General features: G+C 37.7%; 1 protein-coding gene and 1 non-coding gene across 4 annotated transcripts in view; one reads left to right on the top strand and one right to left on the bottom strand.

The window, feature by feature from the left end:
• Window positions 1–27,056, top strand: part of ADAMTS9 (ADAM metallopeptidase with thrombospondin type 1 motif 9) — a 184,322-nt gene that overhangs the window by 52,742 nt on the left and 104,524 nt on the right. For all 3 annotated transcript variants that reach the window (XM_003762344.3, XM_023498097.2, XM_031953629.1), the window contains 8 exons: window positions 3,304–3,449; window positions 10,953–11,134; window positions 11,222–11,358; window positions 12,624–12,741; window positions 13,029–13,124; window positions 18,962–19,128; window positions 19,221–19,350; window positions 19,704–19,830. In XM_003762344.3, the coding sequence (XP_003762392.1) occupies window positions 3,304–3,449; window positions 10,953–11,134; window positions 11,222–11,358; window positions 12,624–12,741; window positions 13,029–13,124; window positions 18,962–19,128; window positions 19,221–19,350; window positions 19,704–19,830 (1,103 nt within the window). The remainder of the gene's footprint in view (window positions 1–3,303; window positions 3,450–10,952; window positions 11,135–11,221; window positions 11,359–12,623; window positions 12,742–13,028; window positions 13,125–18,961; window positions 19,129–19,220; window positions 19,351–19,703; window positions 19,831–27,056) is intronic.
• LOC111719428 lies at window positions 24,457–24,558 on the bottom strand. The gene has a single exon (XR_002769577.1). It is a non-coding gene; the product is annotated as a U6 spliceosomal RNA (small nuclear RNA).

The following is a 27,056-nucleotide window of genomic DNA, read 5'->3' as shown; positions in this document are numbered from 1 at the left end:
AGGCAATTATCGTTTGTCTAATATGCCTAGTAAAAGCTGGTTTCGCTGGCATGTTTTGGCAGAACATCCTCTGTTTCCTGTGTAAACCCAGCCTTTGTAACCTCAGGCATTTACCTAACTCTTCTGAGTTTCTTCAGACCTACATTCAGTGGTCCTACAAACCTTATAGAAAAAAAAATTTAAGTTAGAGAAGAAGATGCTCACGTGAAGATGCAGGAGCTCAAGGAAAACCCATGGTCTCTGCATTTTATTACCTGAGTAAATTTTAAGGAACATTAGTTCACACGTAGCTTTAAATATTCAGAAACAGCATGTGGATGGCCACCATTGGGCCTTACATAACCAGCTCTGTCAGTTTTCCTTCAGGCTCTAGCTTTTTCTCACTGATGGAATAATGGTTATTTTTATCCCTGTGATTTCCCTTATTAATATATTTAGCACAGCGGATAGAACTTGGGTCTTGTGGTCTGGAGGACTTGCATTTGAATTTTATCACAGACACCATGTGATTCTGCGCAAGTTACTTGACTGTTCCTGCCTCACTATCTTTAGCTGTAAAATGGGCCTAAAAATATCTCACAGAGTACTAATGAGGATTAATTAAGTCAACATGTATAAAGCCCTTTGCAAACAAGTGCTTAATTTTGATTTATAATTTATAATGTATAAATTTATCATTCATTATTATTTTATAATTATATTTATCATTATTTTATTTTTATAATTATATTTATATTTATTTTACAATTATATTTACAATTATTTATTCATATATATAAATATATTTATAATTATTATGATTATTACTAAAGAAATGTTCAGACGAAGGCAGTAATATAAACCATGGATATATATCACCTACAATTATGAATGGATTCTGACAATTTTGCGAGAAATATTGTTGCAAATGGTATTTAGTTTTATAATGTCATAAACACTCGATTGGATGACATTAGCATGATATTATAATGTCATAATGACATTGATTTGGTTATGATTCACTGACAATAGCATTTTTAAGCTCTTTTGCTCAGCCCCACTTTGGTTACATAGAATGGAGTTCAGGATATGGCCTTTAACTCTGGACCCAGAATTCTACGATATTAATTAAAATCTTAGGTGGTGCAGAATAATAACAATAGCAACATTTAGATAGCATCTTCTGGTTTATATCACACTTCACCTATACTATCCCATCTGACCCTTATCCTTTTCATAACCTTCCGTTGTAGATGTTATTTATTATGGTTATTATTATCCTCATTTCATTTCCTATTACTGTCCTAATTTTGTCACTGAGGAAACTGAGACTGAGATTAAATGACTTGTCAGGGTCATACAACTATTAAGTGCTGGAGTTAGGACCTGAACTCAGTTCTTCTCACTTAAGATCTAATATTTTTTTTATCTACTTTACCACCACATTAGTTAAAAGTACCTGACGGCACCTTAAACTGGTGTCCAAATATTTTGATACAGACAGAATATAATTAATTGTCATTTTTGTAAGAGAGAGTACTCTGGAGACGCAAAAACATTTAATTACACCATTTCAATATTTATTTAAAAATAAAAAGAACAAACAAGTATTTCACCTGCCTCCTATTTTCCCACCTTTTCCTTTATTCTCTCGCTGCTTTCTTACTTAGCCCAACTCTCCACGTTCTTCTAAGCCCCTGACCTTCCATCACTCCTGCTGCCTCCACTGCAGCATGGAGCCTCTAATGGGAAAACGAGATGAGGAGTTTTCCTGGAGTCGCCTGCCCGCCCGCCCGTCACCAGCTCCACTTCATCGATCTGAGCCCCAGCAGGGGAGACCCTCCTGCTGCTGGGGCCGCCACTCTCCTTTTGTAAACTTCCTCCTGTGACCTCCACAGTCTGTCAGGGCCTTCACTCCTTAACAATGGGAGAGAGTTGAAATCAGCTCCTTTACCCCCCTTCTCCTGCTGCGGAGTTTTAAAAACATCAGGACTCTCCTTCCTGTTCTAGCCCTTCAAAGTGAAAATGCCCTCCCCACCCCCAACTTCAAGCCACTCACAAAGAAGCAGTAAAATGTGGGCTTTTCCCAAAGTAAAATGTTCACTTTAAAGATGTCTCATCCGGGATGACTCTGTGGAATAAGTTTATGGGAATTAGAGAGCTGGCTTTTTAAAGGGGAGGAAGGGCAGTCTGGGTGGATTATAACACAGAGAAAGATTTGGTCTTTTATTATATGGAGTTGAGAATAAAATGCAAACGTGGTATTCCCTCTTCCTCACGTTGACCCTAGACACTAGTCAATGGAAAGAGTATCCATAAACCCATCAATAAATAGGTAACTTATTTCAGCTCTGTGGATTGTATTGCTTCTGTGACTCAATGGACTCATCCATTCAGTCGAACCATTGATTGTAAGATTGTCTGCTGAGGGAGAACCATCAAAGAGCTGTCCACTTCTGCCAAGCTAGGAAAACATTTGTATGTGTCACCTAATCTAATCCACTCGCTCTTTATAAATGTATAATATAGAAAAGACATCTCATAGAGCTACATTTTGGATTTCGCCAGTAGAATGCACCATCTTTTGTGGGCAAGGGCTTTTCAGTTTTTATCTCTTTTAATGTCCAACTTTTTTTCTTTGGACCGGGCTTAAATTCCACCAAAATGGATAATTCCTATTGAGGGAATTCCAGGATGCAATTCCGCACATACTCTGTTACTTATGGGGAGAAAGTCGGCCAGGGCAATGAGAGCTTACGTCATCTGCCCAGGGTTACATGGCGAGCTTGCGTCAGAGTTGGAACTTGAACCTAAATCTGTCCTTCTCTGAAGATGATTTTCTTATTTATCCACATGGCCTTTCTGCTTGGATCAAAGTAGATGTTTAATACAGCCCATTACATCTGAGCTTGTATATGTGTGTGTGTTTAATGTCTAGTATGTCCATGGTTATTTGTATGTTTTCTTCCTGATCATAATGTGAGCTTCTTGAAGACAGAGATCATGCTTTTGCTTTTTTCTGTATCTTCAGTATTTAGCACAGTGCTTAGCATGCAGTAAACATATAATAAATGCTTATTAACTGACTGATGCTTAGAAGCTGTAATATAACAAGTAAACTGATTGTGGTACTCACAGTCTAAGCTCAGTAAGCACATGATTAAAAACCCAGCCATTTATCCTTTAGACATACATAAGACAAATCAGAAAAACACTATCCCATCACTACAAGTTGGGAGATAATTAAAATTTTTTAAAAGATGTATTTACTCAAAATTTCCACCATTGTTGAACTCATTGAGCTCTTTTTTCTGTCAACTATAGCATTGCAAGTATGGATTTTGTGTTCCCAAAGAAATGGAGGGGCCTCGGACAGATGGATCATGGGGAAATTGGAGTCACTTTGGAACCTGCTCGCGGACCTGTGGAGGGGGAATCAAAACAGCCACTCGAGAGTGCAACAGACCTGAGTAAATACTGCCACCTTTCCTTATGTCAAAAGTGAAGGGTCAGAGAATCTGGCACTGATTGAGGCAGCTGAGTAGCAGCTGATAACTTAGTGTTGTCTTGCAAAGTGCTTTAGATAGATGTTCTCTTGGGATGCTCATATCTGCCCTGTGAGGGAAGCTCTTTGAATATAATTATTATCCCCATTTTCCAGGTGGAAAAAAACTGAGGCTAAGAGAAATTGCCCAAGATAATAGCCACTGAGTGATAGACGTAGGAGTCAAACCGAGACCTTTCTAATTTCCGATGAATGGAGATGCCATTAAATCATAGATGCCCAGAGTTGGAATAGAAATCTACAGGAAATAGGTTCACTTCTTTCCTCTGATGTTTACCATCTATATGGCCTTGGGAGGTCTTTCTAAGTTCCCTCTTCATTTTATTTTTACCAAAATGAGACCCAGAGAGGGTGAGTTCTTTGAACAAGGTCATGCAGTTAGTGAGTGTCAGAAGTAGAATAATTGATGTCCAGTCCATGTTCGGCTGACACAGGAAACCCACAATTCAGCTCTAACGTGGTCAAGTGAAGTCAGTGGATGCTTTTCAAGCCCTTCTCTGTCAAATACTGTGCCAGGAAGTCTGGGCATTAAATATTTTTTTTAAGGATCCTAGTCTTTGATCTCAAGGAATTTTGCATTTGCTCAGGACTCAGGATGTGCCTACGTGAGCAATAATAATTGATTTTTGCAAAATGTTTTATATATTTTATCCCTTTGAAGTCTCATGATCAGCCTATAAGGTAAGTATTACAGGTATTTTTATTTACATTTTCCAAAAGAAGAAACTGAGACTGAAAAGGGAAGATGTTTGACTGAGAAATATGTACCAGAAGTATTATTCCTATTTAGAACTTCCTGACTGCAGGTGCAGCCCTTTATTCACTATGCCATGAGGCTTTCTGTAGAACAACTAGTGAATGAGCCAGAATACTATGGAGATAAGTTGCAGACTGTATAATAATCATTCAATGACTTTAGAAGCTGAAAAAATATGTTGTTGGGGCATGAAAAAAATATGAGAAAGCTTCATGGAGGAGGAAGGATTTTCAGTTTTTACCTGTGTTAAAGATTTAAGAACCAATCAAAGTGACCAATTTTGGAGTCAATCAGCTTTTTAGAACACACATCTTTTGAGGATGCAGGGAGTCCTGGTAGCAGTAGCAACTCCAAAGTGGAGATAGCTTCCGATTCAATTTTTTTTTTAATTAAGTTTTCATTGAGGCCCTGACATATGCTTGTACCAAGTGCTGTGATACAAAAGAAATAGAAGAAGACAAAGGTTTGGACTTAAAGTGTAGCCAAGTGCATGTTTTTTGGAGACAAGAAATGTTTCATATTTATATTTTTAACTTCTATCTTGTAACCTACCTTTGGGCCTTACATGACAAATTTTGAAATAGATGTTGAATTACGCTGTATCCCCAACATTCATCATACTGCCTGACACAATAGGCTCTTAATAAATGTTTAATAAAAGTAGTTTACTGTTTTACTGGAAATGATTAATATCCCCTAAACAACTAGATGGTCCAGATATTTTTCAAGATTTTAAATTGTTTCAGTTTTATGTAATAATAAGCTTATAAAATAATAAGTATTATGATAGCGAATATTCATATTTTATTTTAAGGTTTACCAAATTCTATATACATATATATTTATATAATAATTATTATTGTGACAATGAATATTCATATTCTGCTTAGTTTAAAGCATATTCTGCTTTAAATTATATAGAATACTATAAATATGTATGTATACATATTTTATATAATAATTATTGTGTATTCATATTTTAAGGTTTACCAAGTGCTATATATGTATGCATACACATTTATATAATAATTATTATGATTGTGACTATCCATATTTTAAGGTTTATAGGATACCATTTATATATATCCTATAAATGTGTGCATAGATATGTATACCTACGTTTACATGATATATATGTGGATGTACGTGTGTGTGATCATATAGAAATCTTTTTTTCATCAGATATTAATTGCTTATCACCTCACAAGCAAAATATAGTGATGGCTATAAGTATGGTAGATGCTTAATTAGTACTTTGTCTTTTAGATCCTATGATGAAAAATTTAGAGTTAGATACTTCCAAGCTGTCAGATGTAACCCCTAATTTTATGGATAAGGAAACCAAACTCCATAAGGGAGAAAGGACAAATTGAGGAAGGAGATGGGATTATTGGAAATAACAGTTTTAAAGTACATTTTAACACTCATGTTCCCAGAAATCCAGTTTCCTTCCTCAATTAGGGAAGTCAATTTAAGTGAGGAAGTGATTTAGAAGAGAAAAACCAGATCCAAGAGGGAGTGGAAGTACAGAGCAGTGTTCTTTACAGGCATTCCTACAGGAGATGGATGCTCCCTTTAGTTAGCGACGGCCGTCAGATGGACGTTGGCTCCTTCTTAACTTGGGGACTGGCATCTTCTCAGGTTCACAGCCTTTAGAAACTAGTGGATAGACCCTTTTAAAACCACATGTACTTGTTTTAATGGGCCTGCTGATTTCACATTATTCATCTGAAAGGAATGTTGTGTTTGTTCAGAATCTAGAGACTATGCATTGTCATGATGTTTAAAATAGAAGAATAATCACATGATTATTGTATATATGAAAGTCAGAGCACAGGGCTTTGAATCCTGGCTCCTCTGCTTACTAGATCTTGGGGAAAATCCCTTCCCTTCTCTGGGCCTCCATTTCCTCATCCGTAAAATTAAGGGTTTAGACCATATAATCCCCAGAGTCTCCCAACTCTAAATCCTATGATCATCTTCTATGAAATAATAGACAGAGTCTAACCATATACATAGAAGCACACTATAGACAATTAGCAAGCAGCATGTGTTGACATAAGCTGGGAGATTGTGTGCTTTCTAATTTGAGGAATGGAGGAAGTACCTCCGGTTCGCATTAACAGATTTGGGGAATATGTGTTTGAGATTGTGGGGATGAATGTAGGCTAGAACTTTGAGCAAGATGGAAATTTAGTGACAAAGTACCTTATTATTTCTTTCTTTTCTGTTTCTTCCCTCTTATAAATTAGAACAGATTCAGTTAGAAAAGAGATACAACACATTGGTCTGAATATAAGAGGAGCAGTGCTCTCATTAGGGAAGGGATTTCCTATTTAACAATTATAGTCATTGTATGTAAATGCTTATAAAATTAATGCATTTAATGCATTAGCTCTCCTGTCTGTCTATCCTTTGTCCATATACCTATTCATTCATCCATTTCTTTCTCTCCATTTCTCTGTCTTTCTCCATCTTCTATTTGTCTCTATCTATCTGTCTGTCTATCTCTCCATCTACCTATCCATTCACTCATCTCTGCCTCTATCTGTGTCTTTTTCTTTTCTCTGTTTCTTACTCTTTCTCTTCTCCCCCCAACCATCTATCTACTCATCCTATTCATCCAGATCTCTGATCCTTTCTTTTCCTTTCTCCATTCATCTATCCAGCCATCCATTTCTTTGTCTTTATCTCTCTCTTTAAATTTCTATCCATCCTATTCATCTATCTCTTTGTGTGTGTCTTTCTCTCTGTCTCTTTCTTTCTCTTTCCATTTATCCATTTCTTTCCTTCTATCTCTCTGTCCCTCTTCTCTACTTGTCCTATTCTGTTCTAGTCATCCATATATCTCTCTATGTCTCTCTTTTTCATTCACTCTCTCTCTTTCTCTCTCTCTCTCTCTCTCCTATTCATCTATGTCACTATCTTTATTTCTCTGTATCTCTTTTTTTTCTTATTTATTTATCTGTCAATTTTTGACCAGACTTGTGATGTTCTTACTGTATATAAGCTTCCAGGGAAGGATGAATATGCATATGTGATTTATTTGTGGACCAGATCCATAATTTTGTTGCCATAGGAAAATTTGCAATGAGGATGTTCCTTCTACCAGTATAGAAGATCTAGCTTTGCATCTGCTACAACTTGATAAGTCTCTAAAAGTTGCCAGGAATAGTGAGATGTTAAGCGATTTATTCAGGGTTCTCAAGTTATTAACTCAGTATTTGTCAGTGAAGGATCTGAACCTAGTTCTATCTTCAAAGCCAGCTTTCTATTCAGTGCAAGACCACTATTTACAGAGAAATTAATTTTCCCCCATTAACATTTAGATTCTTTTTATTATTATTATTATTATAGATTTTTATTTACAAAACATATGCATGGGTAATTTTTCAACATTGACCCTTGCAAATCCTTCTGTTCCAAATTTACCTTTCCTTCTCCCCACCCTTTCCCCTAGATGGCAGGTAGTCCAATACCTGTTAAATATGCTAAATTATATTAACATTTGGATTCTATAGAAGAATTGTTGTTTATTTTTAAATGCTGTAAGGAATTTCTTTAAAATGTAATAATAGGCTTTGGTTTCTGACAGTTATTCGTAGCTCCCAGTGATGTCCTTCTGAGGCATAAGAAATACTTAGTGTTGATTAGTTTTCCTAAGATTTCACTTATCGGTCACTCAGGATTTCCTTTTTCAAAGTGTTAAGTATAATAATACTACTGAATTCCTGGTTTAATTCTACTGTATTTTCTAAAAGTTAATAATACTAAAATAGATGATGACATCCTCTTGAGTTTCTTCAATCCCCTGTTTGATAAACTCAATTGGAAAAGGAAGCCGGAGTTAAAAGTTGGTATTATTTTAAAGTGAGACGTTCCTATAAATTTCAAAGGTAGACTAAATGGAAAAATGCCAGTGGGCTAACATGTTAAAAATAAAATAAATTAAATGCTAAATAAATGCTTCCCTACTTTCTTTCCTCCAAAACACATATCTATAGATAAGTTCACATAAGAATTGGTGATATTTACATAACATTTTAAGATTTGCAAGGCAAAATGCCTCCATTATTAAATTTGACTCTCCTGAGACAGGTACTACTATAACATTATCCCACACATTTTTCCTATGAGGGAACTGAAGATTAGAAAATTTAAGTGACTTATCCATATGTACACAACAAATATCAAAACCAGGAATTGAATTCAGGTCTTCCTGACACAAAAGGCCGACATTTAAATTATTATACGAGGATGCTTTTCCTGGCAGATAAGTTGAACCCCGGGGGACACTCTTGTTATGTAGCATATAAAAACAAATCCAAGTAACATCTTTCAGGAAATAGGAAAAATGAGGCAACTCCTGCATAGTTTTATCTTTATTAATGTGAAACCAGTTGTGGGTAAATAAAGAATGAGAATATTCCACCAAGGAAGCTAAATCAACCCTGAATAAAAATTTCATTAACTTAACATTCAGATGGTCTATTCAATAGATGGATGAATCATAAAAAATAAATGGCCATGTGACATTTATTATTTTTAATGCTGCCAAAAAGCAAAAGAAGAGAATGTTAGCCAACTTGTCTTTCCCTCAGGTATTCCCTGATGCTAACCTGACTGACTCATCTATTTCATCTTGGGAGACTAATGTTGAAATCACAGATTCTACTCATATTAGAATAAGGTTCAGAAATTGTTGGGAAGAGTTCCTTGTTGGTTCCATTCATCCTTTGTCTCATATGAGCACTTCCAGCTTTTCAAAGCCTTTATAAATGTTACTTTGTTTGAGCCTTCCAAGATACTGTTATTATGTCCATTTTAGATAGATTTTAGATATCTTTAGTTATCTTAATAGATAAGAAAAGTGAGGCTGAGAGAATTAAGTGACTTGGACAAGGTCACACAGCTAAGAGGCATTTGAAGGCAGAATTTGGTCTTGGGTCTTCCTGACTCATCCATTACACCGTTGCTAGATGCCTCCGGTGGTATAGAAATATGCAAACTTGGTCAAAATCTTTGGATTTTCCAGAGACTGATATATATAGTTCAGCAAAGTTTCCTATCCCAGCTTTAGATCGCGGTCACAACTATCTGTCCTCTTTGAACTTTGTCCTCATCTCTAGGGCTGGAATAACATATATTATTAAGAATATTATAGGGACCCAGTAAATCCAGATTTGCAGATTTGAATAACTGACTGCTGTATATGCTCTTTTTTTTATTTCCTTCCTTCTCTTCCCCCCCTCTCTCTTTCTTTTTTCCTTCTCTTCCTCCCTTCCTCCTTCCTTTCTTCCTATCTTTTTTTTTTTTTAAAGAAAGCTAATTTTGTTTAGGAAGAAAATGAAAAAATTAAGCAAAAATGTGAGATTTCTCTTAACTTTAGGGTGTTTTTGAAGACATCTGTAAAATCTTCCATTTTTCTTGGTAAAATTGGCCAGCTTCTGGTTTTTGAAGGATGTGTTATATAATTTGCTCTCTGGGTCACATCTGGAAAATGAACATACAGAGTTGCATGCAGAGCTGAAATTTGCACTGATATGCCTGACAAGACAAAAAAAAAGCCCCAAAACAAAACCATACCCTTGTCACACAGAAGTTAACGAATTCAATATGCTTCTACTCACTCTGACCGGGCGACTCCTCTCTTCCCAGCTCCCAGCCCACCCCCAATTTGTGAGGCAATGGCAAAAGCTTTGGCTTTGGAGTCAGAGGGTCTATGCCTTAAAATGTGAATGACTGAAACCATCTTCTCTTTCTGAGGGCTCAATTACCTTATTCAAAAAATGAGAATATGAGATTTCATGCCTTTAAAGGATCCCTCCTTTCTCAAATACATTAGGTTTATGAGCTAGCCTTAAGTTGAAATTATAAATACAAAATCTTTCCATTTATTAAAACTAAAGGTTTTATAGGGTTTTTTTAAAATTGCATTTTAGCTGGTCTTGAAGACTTTTGAGAAAGTCTTTTGACTTTTATAAATTGTGTGACCCTAAGTCACTTAAACTCACTGTCCTCTAGGCATTTCTCTGAGACTGTCAGCTGCATCTACCTTGATAAAGAGCTTTCCTCACATGAGAATCCTCTATATCAGGGAAATCACAGGTTTCGTCCCAATCTCTTTTTTGTTACCATGCTACAAGGATGGAGCACAAAAGAATAATCTGAGATTACAAATGAGGATGGGAATGGCATTCTGACCTGCAGTCACAAAAACTGAGTTCAAAGGAACCCCTGTCATTTACTGCCCGTGAGATCTTGGACAAGTCCCTTTACTTGAGCCTCTGTTTCCACACTAGGAAGCTGGGCTCAATGGCTTTTGAAGTCCCTCTGTGATTTCATTGGATGGTAAGACCCTGGGAAGTTCACTCAGCTGGACCTCAGTTGCCTCATCTGTAAAGAAAGGGCATTGGATGCATTCTGAGGTCTTTTTCAACTCTACAGCTCATATTTTATGGTCGTCTGAATTAATTTCTGCCTCTTTAAAGTGGAATGTCTTCAGTCTGAGAGTCACAAGACAATGGTCATGGATTGTCTTGTGATAGAAAATAAACCATGAGAGAGAGAGCAGAGAAAGTGCATTAGAGAGAGTAAAACTGACAGGAAAACTCCTCATTCCAATATGGTGCATTCTTTGTATTTTCTCAGACCTCGGAATGGTGGAAGATATTGCACAGGTCGCAGAATGAAATTTAAATCCTGTAACACTGAACCATGTCCTCATCAGAAGAGGGATTTCCGGGATGAGCAGTGTGCCCACTTTGATGGAAAGCATTTTAACATTAATGGTCTACTTCCCAGTGTGCGCTGGGTTCCAAAGTACAGTGGAAGTAAGTAGAGTGGAAAGCTGCTTTCTATAGGAGGTAGCCACGGGATCAAAGCATGAAATTTCCATTTCTTCCTGTTTCTCTTCTCAGTTCTAATGAAAGACCGGTGCAAGCTTTTCTGTCGAGTAGCGGGAAATACGGCTTACTATCAGCTCCGAGATCGAGTGGTGGACGGCACACCCTGTGGACAAGACACTAATGATATCTGTGTCCAAGGACTTTGTAGGGTGAGTACAGTAATTCATTTCCTTCAGAGAATTGGCTCGGTGCCTCACAGAAGCTGAATGCAGCCTCTGAACAATGGAAACATGGCCTGAGGACCTTGGCTGATGGAAAACCATCCCCTATATGTTCCGCCACAGCTGTCTTCCATGGAAATGCAATTCCCCTAGTGTATGCCCTCCCTTACCTCTCTCTTCCTGAGCATGGTTCCTAAGCCTAGGAATAGCATGCAAAGTTGCCTCATATTGTGATTGTTCCTATTTGGAGCCAGAGAGGATGAGTTGGACCAAAGAAGTCTATGGGCAGGATGCACATGGATGCAGAGTTGAAATTTGCACTGATATGCCTGACAAAACAAACCAAAAAAAGCCCAAAACAAAACCATACCCTTTCCACACCGAATGGATCATCTCATTGGCACTGCTCTTCCCCAGCATGGTACATCTTCTCTCAGGTGACAGCATGTTGGGATGCTATGAGAGAATATACAAATAAGGAAATAGAAAGTGTAAACCAGGGCTTCTTAACTTTCTGCCATTGACTCTTTTTAGCAAACTTGGGAAGCCTAGAAATCCCATCTCTGTGAAATGTTAAATGCACAAACTAGAAGCCAGTTATGTTGACCTACAATTATCATCATATTTTTAAAAATCTTCACAGATTCCAGGTTAATAGTACTGATATATACAAAGCATTTCTTTTGTGGGAGGGGCCAGTAGTCATGGAGGTTAATCAGAAAAACCCTCCTGTAGGGAATAGTGCACATTAGTGATAATAACCAACATTTATTTGTAATTTTATCATTCCTTTAAGGGTTATGAAGATCTTTAATATGTCTCGTTTTAACCTCACAAAAGTCCTGGAAGTACATGCTGTTATTAGCCCCCTTTTACAGATGTAGAAACCAACTCAGCAGATTTGAAGGGACTGGCTCAGGATCACAGAGTTAGAAAGTACCTGAGATAGGTCTTGAACACTGGTCTTTCTGACTCCAGGTTCAGTGTTCTATCCACTAGACCACCTGAGCTGTGCTTTGAAGAAAGATGAGTCTGTGATATGGAAAGGAGAAGGGCATTCCTGAAATGGGGGACTGCTTTTATAAAGACATGGAGGTGGAAGATAGTATATCATGTATAGGTGATAGTGGGCAGGTTAGTTTGACAGGAATGGAGAGTGTATAAAAGGAACAATAGCTAATAAAACTAAATATATGTCTCCTTATCTTTCAGTTTCATGCTTACTATTCATCCAAATGTTTTCTCTCTTAAAGCAAGCTGGATGTGATCATGTATTAAACTCAAAGGCACGACGAGATAAATGCGGGGTTTGTGGTGGCGATAACTCCTCCTGCAAAACTGTGGCAGGAACATTTAATACCGTACATTATGGTAAGAATCGTTTTGGGTTTTGTGGTTATTTTTTCAGTATTTCAAGGAGAAAAATGTGAAAGTTAAGCATTTTTAACCACATGTAATGTGCCAAAAAAAAAATTAAATGTGAATTCAACCTAATGATGCTCTCTTCTACATATGGATGTGGAAAACTACCATTCAGAGAGAATTTGGCTTATAGATTTGAATTCTAGCCCCTCTTTCTTTGCTAAAAGATACCTTCTTTGTTCAAAGGAAACAAATTGCTCGGGACCCTCCTGAATGACTTTTATATTGTTTTTTAGGTTACAACACTGTGGTCCGGATTCCACCAGGTGCTACCAATATTGATGTGCGACAGCACAGCTTCTCAGGGAAGGCAGAGGATGATAACTACCTAGGTGAGATGAGCAGGTGTTAAGACTCTGTTGTCAACACATCTCTTCTTGTTTACTGAAACAACTGGCTGATCCAGTGGGGATGATTTGAGTAGGCCCTCAGAGATCATATAGAGATAGTGACCATTTTGGCAAAGAAGATGATCTTTTCAATCCATAATTCTCCTTAATAGGTTAATTTTCAGCTTATATATTTTAATATTCTGGAGCTGAAAGAATCAATTTTGGAGCTATACACAGGTGTACACACTTTTCATGATGGGGGGGTGGAAAATTAAAAACAAACAAAGCAGACAGACCATAAGTCTGTGATTATTATTATTTTTTTTTAACGAATTAGACATTGGTGTTTAGAAGGAATTTGTTATTCTCATTAGGTGTTTTTTTAAATTATTATTTTGAGTTGGTCTATCACTTAATGTCTTTTTTTATGACTTCATAAAATTATAGATTATTAGATGAGAAAAAGAAGGCATAGTGAAGCCCCTAGCAATTTGCCCAAGATCTAGTAAGTGGTAAAGTCAGACCTAGGACAGAAATCTTCATGAACTCCGGCCTCTTGCTCTTTTGTTTAAAGAGCCATTTTCCTGCTAAATTTTTAAAGCCATATCTGGGTCCGAGTGAGTGTCTAAGGCTGAATTTGAAGGATCTGGGAATGTTTCAAGACAATTTGGGCACATGATAACTATTTGGAGCACTGTCATATTTAGGAAACAATCAGGCTTGACCTCCTTGTTTTCAGAGGAAAAAATCTGGCACAGTGAGTAGAAGGTGCAAAGGGGACAAGCTTAGATACTGGGTATGGAAAAGCTTCCTAATGACTAGAAAGTAGAAGGGCTGCCTCTGGGATTTCCCGAAAAGGTTCTCTCTTTTTAGAGATCTTCAAGCATACAGGGTTTCTTCTCAAGATAATCCTGTTGTATAGTTTTTATTTTGTTTTGTTTTACTATATGAATTGGATTGGGCAGCTTCTGGGAATGTCTTTTAAGTCTTAGATCTTCTGATCCTCCAAATTAAAATAATCCAGTGTAATTATTGTTCATAAAAAAAGCTAATTATACTATAGAAGATGTTTTAATGGAGAAATAATGGCAAGAATGAGATAAATAATGATTTTGTTCTTATTTTGTTCTGGCTGGACCACATTTGAAGACACTATTTCAGTCCTGGGTGCCATACTTTTAGGTCAACCTTGGGAAGGCATTAGGACAATGGGACCCAGGGGATGGGCAAAGATAGACTTCCCTACCAAGATTAAAGTCAGCTGAAGGAACTGGGAACATTTGATTAATCTGGAAGGAGGAAGATGTGAGGATCTTTTACTCTTTTACTCTTTACTTCCCAGAGGGGAAACCTAGCATCCACAGGTGGAATTTTTTTGGTGTAAGGAAAATGTTCTAAATCAAATTGTTCCAAAGTCTAATTGTCTGCCTCCAGAAGTTGTGATTGCCTTGTTACAGAGATATTGGATAGAAACTAAAAAATCTATCATTGGAGACTTTGTAGAGACAAACTTTTGGTCAGGTAGATGTTAATTTAGATGATCACTGGGTCCTCTTCCAACTCTAGTTCTTGGGTTCTAAGAAATACATTATAGTTGTCTTGGTTATTTAGAAAGTCTAATTACACTATCCTGTCTACAGTTTCAAATATAATTCAGAAGAGATATTGAATTATCATTGATATTGGTGACTGATATTTTCATTTGTAAATGAAATTTGGCATTGTTTTGGCATGTTTCATGGGAGGAGACACAGTTCTAAGTATATACTTAGGTCTCAGCCTGTATTAATGAAATAGAGAGTCCAAGGGGCAAACATGTGGGTGCAGGGAGGTGACAGAAATAAAATACAGGAGAGATGAGGGCCTGGAGCCCTCATCATAAGGGCTGAGATCCCTACTATCCAAGGAGCCACTCCCTAGCTCCCCAGTAGTCTCCTGCTTTAAATAGAAGAGTGAAAGTCTTGAGTTCAAGTATTCCTCTGATGCATATGGGCAATGTGAGCTACTGATTCTTTCAGGGTCCTAGACATAAGACTAGAGGATGCAGAGCTGGGGCCAGTCTACATTGGTAAGGAGGCATTCCAGGAATACCTAGAAGTCTTAGATCAGGTAAAAGAAAACTTAAGTTATTCAGCACAGCCTACTTTTATCCCATTTCTCTAAATAAAAGAATTATAGGAAGAAAGGGGAAAGAAGCAAACAGTGATTAAGTATCTGCTTCTTCTCTGGTTCTGAACTAAGTGCTTTATCTCATATGATCTTTAAGACAACTTGGGAACTAGGTGCTATTATGCCCTCTTACAGCTGAGAAAATTGAGACAGACTTGAAGTGAAAGGAAGTCCCGGTTCTGTGGTTAGTAAGCACCTGAGGCCAGATTTAATTCTGGGCCTAAGAGCCAAGAACAAAGGGTGAACGTTACCAAGGGGCAGATTTAATCTTAATATCAAGAAAAGTTTCCTAACCACTTAGAACGATCTAAATGTGGGATTGGACACCTTGGATGGTGAAGACTTCTCCCTCACTAGCTATCTCTAAGCAAAGATGAATAGTCACTTGTCAGGGTTATTTTAGAGGGATTTCTTTTCAGATACAGATTGGACTTCTGAAATCTCCTCCAAGTCTGAGACTGTGTATTTATTTTGCCATTGGCAAAGTGCCTCCTTAAATTTTTCTTTAAATGTGCAGCCCCAGATTTGTAACTATACTACTATGTAAATAATGGATCAAGTTTTCCCCTGCCCCGGGGTTTGATGGTAGAATCCTGCATCCATTACTGTTAGAACTTAGCACTGAAACCAATTGGTCCTACATACAAACTCCTTTATGAATTAATTTCTAGCAAGCTGAAGGCCATGTCAAAGAAAGCTATTTCTTCTTCTTTAAAAAGAGATTCTCTGCTATTCTTCCCTTTCCTTGAAAAATAATCTCCTTCCAAGTGTGGCCTTGATCCACCTTCAACTTAATTGATCAAGGTCAAGCCCCTGCATTCAGAGGAAGCTGGCAGATAACCTTTTATTCCTCATTGAAGGGCCCTTAATCTTCTTGTAAAGGATGAATGCAAATTTAAAGAAGATTTGTCACTGGGGACAGACACTCTGGGGTATGTGTGTGTGTGTGTGTGTGTGTGTGTATACATGTGTACCCACTGGTTGAAGCCTTTTAAAAAATGGACATTATGGGAAGGCCCATGACAAGCCTGCCTCCTGCAATCTTGAGTCATAGTTTTCCAAGTGTGAACATTAAGAGCCTGGATGCAGTGAACCCTGCAATGGTTACTTAACAATTTGAGAAGAATTCCACATTGTCACTGAGCCCAGGAGAGGTCAATGTTTACCCTTCTCTTAGAGGAAGGTGCCGTGAATGAGCATGACAGTAATGTTTAATATGTTTTGAGTTGGGTCCAATTGAACATCGCCATCGAGGCTCGAGCTAGGATTTGTTCAGGTCTTAGTTGCTAGGCAATAGGCTTCATTATTCCTCAGAGTTTGTGGTAAAAAGCCGGCCTTCTTTCACGTCGTCCTAGGGAGGGCAGGTTGTCGAGGAGAGAGTCTTTGTGTAGGCAACAGCATGGCTGTGATGAGTGAAATAGTGGGGAAACTAACTCAGGAAATTAGCCTTTAATCACATTAGTTTGAAGTGGTGCAGTGCGGCAGCAGCGATGGGGGCTGTTTTCAGGAAATCATTTGTTTCCTAAGGGGCTGAAGCAGAAGGCCAGGCTGTTAAAACGTTTGCATAGCCCTTCAAAGGTGAGGGTTAAAGCAAAACCATCCCCCTCCCACCCTCCATTCCCCAAAGCAGCTCCTTCAGGAAGAAATGGGCTCAGTTGGCTCATACGATGGTCTTTTGCGATTCACAAATAAAAGCTACTTTTAAGATATTTAAGTCACATTTATCGGCTTCAGAAAGATAAAATTTCAGAAGTGGAACAAATCTCCGAGTCCACTTTGGTATCGTAAAACGAGTCGGGAGCAGGCTTCTGATTCTGATCCTGGTTGGTACTTGCCGTGTGGTCTCAGAGAAATTACTCAAGATTCCCTGGGTCTTGTTCCTCATCGGTATAATGAGGGGATTAGATAAGAATCTTGGAGGTCCCTTTATAAGTTGTGGATCCAACTGCTTTGGAACAAGAATAGTCTCTACAAACATATTGATAAGGCATGAAGACCTCCAGTGAACAGAAATCCATTATTTCCTAAGCCATCCTAGTTTAAAAGTCATCTCTCTGTTTTTTGGCATATTAGGAAATCATAGATTTATTATTATTATATTAATACATAATATAATGATATAATGTTAATAATAATAATATTATTATTTTGGGAAAATATCAAGTGTCTGTGACACTGCCTCCAACAATGGAGAGCAAGAGTTTATTTACAACATATCCATAAGTCTCAGAGTATTGCCTAAGTGGTTTACTCAAGGTTGCACAGTCAGTAACTGTTAAGAGGTAGGCTTCCTCTTGATTCTGAATCCTGTATTACATTTTTAAAAAACTCATTTAATTTTAATTTATGGAATAAAACAAGCATTTCCATAACAGAGTAAACATGAAACTGCAAATCTATTATGTACCACTTGCTATTCCTATTATGTATATAATAAAATTATCATGTAATTTTTTTCCTCTTTTTTCCCTACCCTGCCCTTCCCATTACAGACATCACATTGCCTCTGTTCACTTTGGTTTATAGACAAACATCAGTGACTATCTCAGACAATCTGACTCTCCCTCCACTCCTGCCTCTGCCTTTTTATTTCTAGAGTTCCTACAACTAGGTCCCATAGTGTGACCAGTGACCTGGGAAGGGTTCTTATTATTCAGATTTTCATTGTTTATTTCCACTGTTTTGGAACCAGTAGCTATATTTTACAAATAATTTATTACTTCAAATATCACAAATTTAAATACTACAACCACTTCCCATGATTCATAACGCATTCATCACAATCTACTTGTAGTTTTAATTTTTGGACCAGTGATTTAGATCCAGAAGAAATCTCAAAGATTATCCAGCCCAGGCTGCCTTCTCATTATACAAATAAATATAACTGAGGCCCAAGAGATTAAATGATTTTCCCAACCTCACAAAGGTAATAAGTATTAGAGGTATGATTTGACCCCAGATCCAATGACCTTTGTCCTGTACTGTGACTCCATCCTTTTCTTTAGGTTCCTAGCCTATAGCATCTTTGCCCATTTAAATTTCTATGCCCTCCTCCCCACATCAGGAAGGAGGTTCCAGTGAGCTGAAATATGGGAGGCAGAAAAGTATAATGGTCAGACTCAACAATGAATCTCCAGGTGACCTGGAATTTACTTTTTCTCCTTGAATGGAGTTCACCCATCCACTACATAATTTAAAGGATTGGCCTTGGGACCTTGGGCCTTTTATTGTAGTGAAACAACAGGTAGGGTGCTCCAGAGAGTAGGGTAGCTTTGTGGGTAGCACACCCTACTGTCTCCATGGAAAAGATTTAGGAGACATCTCATGAATTTCACCTTTTGTTGACCAAGTGCCATGGAAGCAGCCCATGACCCACTGACCAATGACTCACTGAGCTTCGGTCATCTTCTATACCAAAAGAACTTTTTTTAATTAGACTCATGCTATATGAGTTGCAGTGGAAACAGAAGCCACCAGCTATTTGTAAAATAAAGGCTTCATTGTGGATTTTTTAAAATATCACAATTATCCAAACAGGGTTCCATCTCCTAGAGATCTGTCTCTTTTGTAGCAATTACATGTCTGCTTGAGGCTTCCCCATGTCTGAAGACTTCCCCCACCTCCATCCTACCTCACGAAGTCATTAAATCCAATTTCCTTCTCTCCAGCATTATCCAGCAGCCAAGGAGAATTCTTACTCAACGGAGACTTTGTCGTAACAATGTCCAAAAAGGAAATCAAAATCGGAAATGCTGTCATTGAGTATAGTGGCTCTGACAATGCAGTTGAAAGGATCAATTCAACTGATCGGATTGAGCAAGAGATTTTGCTTCAGGTAAAACGTTAGAGACCAAATCGGCTGCCTTTTCTCTTCTAGATAAGAAGTTCTGTCAGAATGAACCTTTTTGTTATGTGTCCTCACTTCAGGTCCTCTCAGTGGGCAATTTGTATAATCCCGATGTGCGTTACACGTTCAATATTCCAATTGAAGACAGCCCTCAGCACTTCTACTGGAACAGCTACGGGCCCTGGCAAGCGTGCAGTCGACTCTGCCAAGGTATCTTCTTGGAGATTGGGTTTTGTTTTGTTTTCAGAATTGGCAGCTTCCTCGCATCTGTCAAATTCTCAGTTTACAAACTGGGCTCAAATCTCCTTTTTTCATGTTGGCTTGATCATTTGAATCTGTAGCTGTACCTGTTGAGAATACCTTCTGTTTCAATGGCCCTGACAAGTTTGCATGTACAGATGGGTCTCTCCTGCTTTATGTTTAAGTATGTTTATTTCCCCAGGACCAGATTTTGAAGTTAGATTATATATAAAGTCTTTTCCTTAATAGATAACATAATGAATAACTTTCCTGGAATGTTTGTTTTTGTTGTTATTATTGTTTGGTTTTTTTCCCTTTCTCAGGAGAACGGAAGAGAAAACCCATCTGCACCAGAGAATCTGATCAGCTCACAGTTTCAGATCAAAGGTGTGATCGGATACCTCAGCCAGAGCCGGTCACGGAACCTTGTGGCACAGATTGTGAATTAAGGTAAGGCTGTGGATTTCCCTGTTAACTGTATGGCGTGTTAATGTTGTTGTGGTTTTCATATTTTCCTTTACTCTCAAATCCTTCCCTAACTTCTCAATGGAAACAGGGTCTACCAATTTTAGGTCACTTTGGAGCTGATGATCCAAGCCCAGTGTTTCCGTTTTATGGAGGTTTCCTACTTCTCTTTTACCTATCAACTCCAATCCAATCTGCCAAACATTTATTAGAGCATCCTTCAGGCCGATACTGTGTAAGGGCAAAAAACAACACAATTCCTGCCCCAAAGGAGCTTCATTATCTTATTGGCAGCCTTATGTCAAATCCTAGAATCAGATGACTTTGGTGATAGAGGAGACTTTTGCAACCATAATAAAAGAATGAAAAGCACATCAGACTGTTTGGTCTGCTCTTTGGTGAGGGAAAGAGAGAAGCCAGAATAAAATCCAATTCAGTCAAATCAGAGGTAGAACATGGCACTGGGAATCAAGCAGACAAATTCAAATTCTGCTCTGGACCTTTTATTGAGCCAGGGCAAGTCACCTTATGGAGATGATAATTAAGACCTTTCTCAAAGTGTGGTGAAGATGTAATGATGTAATTATGTAAAGCATTTTGGTAAACATAATGTGCCGTGCTTTATTATTGTATTGTTGCTGCTGCTGTTTTCTTCTTTGTCATCTTCTTCGTTTTCTTCGTTTTCTTCTTTTTCGTCTTCTTCATCTTCTTTGTCTTCTTCTTCCTCTTCCTCTTCTTCCTTTTCTTTTTCTTCCTATTCCTCTTATTCTTCCTCTTCTACTTTTTCTTCCTCTTCTTTCTCTTTCTTTTTTCCTCTTCCTCTTCTTCCCCTTTTTCTTCCTCCCCCTCTTCTTCCTTTTCTTCTTTTTCTTTTTTTGTTCTTCCACTTTTTCTTCTTCCTCCTCCTTTTCTCCTTTCTTTTTCTTTTTCTTCTTCCGCTTCCTCTTATTTTTTCTCCTCCTCCTCTATTTCCTCCTACTTCTTCCTCTTCTTTCTCCTCCTTTTTTCTTCTTCCCCTTCTTTCTCCTTTTCTTCCTCTTTTGCTTCTTCATCATCTACACTACCACCATCATCATCATCAGTATTATCATTATTACATTAGCAATAATAGCACAGTAAACAGAGAGCTTGCTGTGAACTTAGAAAGACCTAATTTCAATTCCTGGCCCTGACTAACATATTAGTTGTTTGACTTTGCACCAGTCACTTAGCTTATTGGTATCCCAGACAGCTTTCTTCCTCTCTATTATTCTCATATCAGTCTTTATGGTGGCTAGATAAGAAGTCTCATGAAACCTAACCAAGAATGATAAACTTTCAGGAAGTAAAAAATCTGGCAATAAGCATCTATTACATGCTTGCTATGTGTCAGGCAAAGGTAGTGTAGTCCTTCACTGAAAGTGGGGATTTTCTCATCCAGGACTTCCCCTCTACCAAGAAATTATAGGTATAATCTCTATAAACCAATATTGTCATTATTGTCAGTATTCATGGTAACCATCCACTTTAAATATTTTAAGCCTTCAAACTCATGTGATCACAGGTCATCTTAAAAATGACTATTTAGAGGGTTGGGCATATCCTGAAATCAGTTTTTTTCCCCTGAGGCAATGGGGTTAAGTGACTTGCCCACACAGCTAGGAGGTATTAAATGTCTGAGACTAAATTTGAACTCAGGTCCTCATGACTTCAGGGCTGGTGTTCTTCCATTGCACCACTAGCTGCCCCCAAAACCAATTTTTTAAATATATTTTCCTTGAGTGCAGGAACTATTCCATTTATCTCCAATACTTCACAAATAGAAGCTACTTAATAAATACTTGTTGAATTTAATTAAATTAATTTTGATTATTTATTTATCAGAATGATCAAGTCCATCCCCATTTGCTGATTATTTCAATTTGGAAAGTCAAACTAAATGGGAGCCATTCATTCATTCTGGGTTGTGTGCTATGGATGAAGCTTTTATGTTCTCTGCATCCTCAGTGATGGGAAACTGAGCGCTTTACTGCTTTCTGTGCATTAGCCTTTTGTCCCTTTGGGGAGAGAAAAAGCAGCTCACAGGAGTCCTTCCTTCAGTTCTTCTCTGCAATCTCAGTGCTCACTTCTAAATGTCTCTACGGGCTGCATGGGAAATCTCATGAATCAAATATAGCTAGGGAGTAGCAACTCCCAGAGGCAAAGCTCATGGAATGTTGAACATTCCCATTGTAGCTCTGTAAAGGACCCAGATGAAAAACAAAAACAAAACCAGGGCAGGCCTAAGTTTGTACAAAAAGCTTTTGAGCGATATTGTAAGATTATAAGAAATAAAATGCTTCCTGCAGAGCTCACTCTAATATCTATAGTGGAAGTACTGATTTGGGGGCTGAGATAATGTTGGAGCTTGGGTTTATCCTTTTCATTTTGTCTCCATTCCTGATTGGAACCATTCTCTGTCTCCCCATACCACCATTACTTAGCTTGGTCTGTGTCAGCCAGTGCCCTATTTTTTGTAGGTTGAATTACTTGAATTACTTTCCATCATCCCAGTGAAATTCACAAAAGTCTAAAAAAAGGAGAATCCATGGAAAAGTGATCCAGAATTTATTACTTTTCTCTTTCTGAACCTTGCTTCATTATCTATTAAATGGGGATAATAAAAGCACTTCCTCAGAAGGTAATTGAGAGTGGGGTATAGGACTAATAGAATCTATAAAACACTTTTCAAACTTAAAGGGGTCCAGACTTCCAAATTAATCAGCAAGGCCAATGCAGAGGAGGAAGTGTATTTTTTAACTCACATTCCTAGATCTTGCCCATGTTCACAAAGTTAGTGAGAGACAGATCTGGAAACTTGGTCTTTGTGGCTCTAAGTTGAATCACAGGTGTGGAAAATCATCTTTCCTCAAGTAGATCAGAAATCTATGTGAAATTTACAGTCTCCTGAAGCATTGACAGTTAAAGGAATCTTCCTATAATCTCTATACTACTTTATGTCACACTTGAACACAGGCCATCCTGGCTCCTAGCCTGAATTTCTGATTACTGTACTAAGGTATCTTTCTGTATATATCATAATGCTTTTTTTTCCCCAGTGTTTCAATTTATTCTTTTTAATGGGAGAATAATCAGAAGTTTGTTTCACATATTTATTTATCTTAATTTTTATTTTACATGCTTATAACTTTTTATTGACAGAGTCCATGCCTGGGTAATTTTTTACAACATTGTCCCTTGCACTCACTTCTGTTCCGACTTTTCCTCTCCCTCCTACCACCCCTTCCCCCAGTACATCATAATGCTTAATAAAAAATTATGTTGCTACTTGTTAGGAGGAAGAAGTAGAGGTAAAATAAAAAAAAAAATTCACTCAAATGGTAGATAAAACACGAAGCAGAAAGATATAGGTCTAAATCTCACTGTAGATGCTAGGCAAGTCTTTTAAAATCTCTCATTTGTATATGATGATATAAATGTACATAGATATGATATAAAATATCTCATTTGTATAAGGAAGATTACAATGGTAGTTTTGCTTATAGTACTTTTGTAATTAAAAAGTACTAACTGGAGCTACCTACAAGTGAGGATCATTTGGAAACCAGTTTGAAAATAGCTCATGAGAGTTGATGGTTAAATTTTCATCAAAGACTACAGGTCATGACTGGATTTGTTGTGTTGTTGTCTATATTTAAGAAAGCAATAGATAAAATGTTTATGATGTCGATTAAATTTGAAGGTGTATCATGGGTCCTTTTACTTCTTGGAAGGTCGGTTGTTAAACATTTACCAGCATACCCCTGGATAGGATTATAAGAAAGACAAAAGAAGAAAGGCTTGCCGCAGCCTCCGGAGGAACTAGTTACAACTCTGGTCATGCTTTAATTTTCTTTTTAACAGCTAGGAGAAGGGGTCCACATCTAACTCCTGTTTTGATCTTGTCAGCTGGCTGAAAACCTTGGCCTCTGCCCTCCATCCACGTCTGCATCTCTGAAAGCAAGGCTAGATAATAACAACTTCTCAGTCTGACAAAAGCACAGAATACAATAATGGCATCGTGGCTCAGTCCATTGCAGAGAAGTGGGTGAAAAAAATTTCAGGAATGAAGATTAAAAAGGAAACTCCCACATTCCCACAATTCTCTAACAGGATGACAAATATCCTTGAGGAATATAATGGGCCACACAAATACACATTATTTCATTGATTGCCAGGTATTGCTGGGAGTGACTTCTCTTTGGCACTGGACAACAACAGATCCAACTTTTGCTGGGTTTCCGCTCACTAAGATTCAATGCAAAATATCCCAAAGAAGCATCTCTGAGCCTAGAAAATATTGTCATTTATTTTTCATTTCAGGTTAGGCTCTGGATTACTTCCTTTCTTCTTCCTTCCTTCCCTCCCTCCTTCCCTTCTTCTTTCTTTCCCTCCCTTCTTCCCTTCTTCTTTTCCTCCCTCCCTTCCTTCTTTCCTTTTCTTTCCTTTTTTCCTTCCTGCCTGTCTCCCTCCCTCTTTTCTTCCCTTCTTCTCGCCATCCCTCCCTCTCCCTTCCTTCCTCCCTTTCTCTCTATTCTTCTTTCCCTCTCTCACTCTCTTCAGTCCTTCCTTCCTTCTTTTCTTCCTTTCTATTTTAAGCTGAAACACTTCAGAAACTTGCATGTCATCCTTCCTGGAGGCCATGCTAATCTTCTCAGTGCTGTTCCAATTTTAGTACAGATGATGTGGAAGCAAGTGCTCAGTGTGATTTTCATGCTGATTGATGATAAACACTGATGCCATGGAAGTAGGTATGAAGAGATTTTTCAGTTAAGCAGCTTATTGTTATTAATTGAGGAACAAAGAATTACTTGAGATCATGACCTAAAATACCCCCATTTCCATTTGAAGCACCAAAAAATTCACCATCTTCCATAGTCTTCAGATTTTTGTACATCAAGGAAAGGACTTACCTTGAAACTGTAAATGACTAGTGTTTGTGTGGGAAAGGCAGCATGATGTAATATTTAAAGGGAATTGACACAAAGTTCTAGATTCAAATCCTGCTTTGATATCGCCTATCCATGTGACTTGTCAGGAATCATAACCAGTTAGATGATAATTTATAAATAATTCTACATCAGTGATAGGAGTTTCTACAACATCAGTTCCCTTAAACCAAAGAAATCAGAAGGTTGAACTTTTTTTTTCCTTAAAGCATGTTCTTGGGATCTGGATATTCCTCAAAATGACAAATAATAATTCACATTTTATAGTATTTTAAAATTTTCAGAATTTTTTCCTGGAAAACTTTTAGTTTGGTTCAACAAGTATTTACTAAATCCCCATGAAGTATGGAGTCAGGATGATCTGAGTTCAAATGTGGGGATCAGACACTTAGTAGTCATATGACCTTAGACAAGTCACTTAATCTATGTTTGCCTTAATCTACTGGAGAAGGAAGGGGCAAACTACTCTAGTATCTCTCAATAAAATCCCATGAACAGTATGGTCTAGGGGGCATGAAGCATGATGGAACATAATTGAACAATAACAATTGTGTTGAGGAAAGATCAGAACTTTGGAGTCAGTCAAGACCTCCCTCTGACACAGTAAAGAGCTCTGTAAAAATGGGAAATTGCTTCATTTGTCAATCTTTACACTTTCTAAGACTTTAAATTTGAGGTGAGTTTCTGAACTGCATGGGATGGAGGTAGCTTTTTGACATCAAGAAGACCCGAGTTCAAATCCTGTCTCAGACATTTTCTAGTTCTGTGACCCTGGGCATGTCACTGAATTGCTCTTTGCCTTAGTTTCCTCATCTGTAAAGTAGAGGTCATGATGGCCCATACATTATAGAATTATTTTTAGAGTTAAATTAAATAACATACCTAAAGTACTTCCCCAAACTTAAGTGTATATATATATATATATATATATATATATATATATATATATATAATATAAAATGCAACATCCAATCTTGCATATAACACATGATACTGAATATTTTGTGCCATATATTAATATTATATCATTACTACATTAGCATATTAATAGCATATAGTTATTAATTAACCACATCTGTTTATTATTAAGAATTATATTAATATTAGCATTGTAAAATTATTATTTTTATTCTACTACACAAACACAATTATAACTCCAGGCAAAAAAAGGAGGATCATATCTAATTCAATCCTCACATTTTACAAATGAGCAAAGTGAGGCTTCTAGAATCCCCAGAGTTTGTCATAGTGCCTGGTACACAGTGGAAATTTAATGTTTATTAACTATTTAGCATTAAGTAACTTTCCCAGGCTCACACAGCTAATAAGTGGCAGTGGCAAGATTTGAACTCAGTTCTTCTTGTCACCAAATCTAGAACTCTCTGGACTTATGCCACATTTTTTCTTCCATTGAGCTTTGGCTGGTCTCTGAGGTATTAATAACTCACATTAAATAGTATTCTAAGACTTAAAAGATGTTCTCACTGTGACCCTGGCTGGCCAAGTCTCATTTTACAGATGGGGATGCTACAGTTAGGTCATTTTTAAGGATCTCCTGATTTTGTGTTCTACCCACTCTCTAGGATACTGTGCTCTTTTGCCTTTTGAATCCATTTCTTTGACTAGGCAGAGGGTCAGAGACTGCAATGTGCTCTCATAGCCAGGGTCCCAGCTAGTACAGTATTTTGGCAACCTGGGGACCGGATGCGTGGCTCCCTCAGCTCAGAATGGAAAACAGCATTTCCTCAAGGATATGGTGACGGAAGGCCGAGAGAAGGTAGCCAGGAATCAAAGGGTGGATGAAAGTCCCAGATCTCCCTGTTGAGATTCTCCATATAATTGCGTTACTTCCTCAGGGAAACAGAGCCCACCCTGCTTACGCCGTGACAGGATGAGATAAAGCATTGTTCTGTGGCCTTTCATTTAGGGTGTTCCTCATTAGAACAACTGTCCCCCAAAAGGTACAATTACACTCTTAACAGAGAGCCACCGTAACCTGCTTCTCTGTGCCCATCAATGCTGTGACCACTGGGATGTTTCTGTGGGAGACCAAGAGAGGTTTGTACCACATGTTCCTTAAGACATAGACAGGCAACAGAGCATTCAAGAAAGGGAGGAAACGTGTTTAAGGGACTTCAGGAGGATTGGTTATAACACCAGGATCTTTTGTGCCCATTTTGGGATTGCTAATGTCTTAACATCTCTTTGCTGGCTGTGCCAAGGAAAGGCAATAAAGTTGGTGAA

This window comes from Sarcophilus harrisii, chromosome 1 (assembly GCF_902635505.1).
Source record: "Sarcophilus harrisii chromosome 1, mSarHar1.11, whole genome shotgun sequence".
Lineage (NCBI taxonomy): Eukaryota > Metazoa > Chordata > Mammalia > Dasyuromorphia > Dasyuridae > Sarcophilus > Sarcophilus harrisii.
The sequence above is the reverse complement of the archived record's forward strand: the minus strand, read 5'-3'. Positions and strand labels throughout refer to the sequence as shown.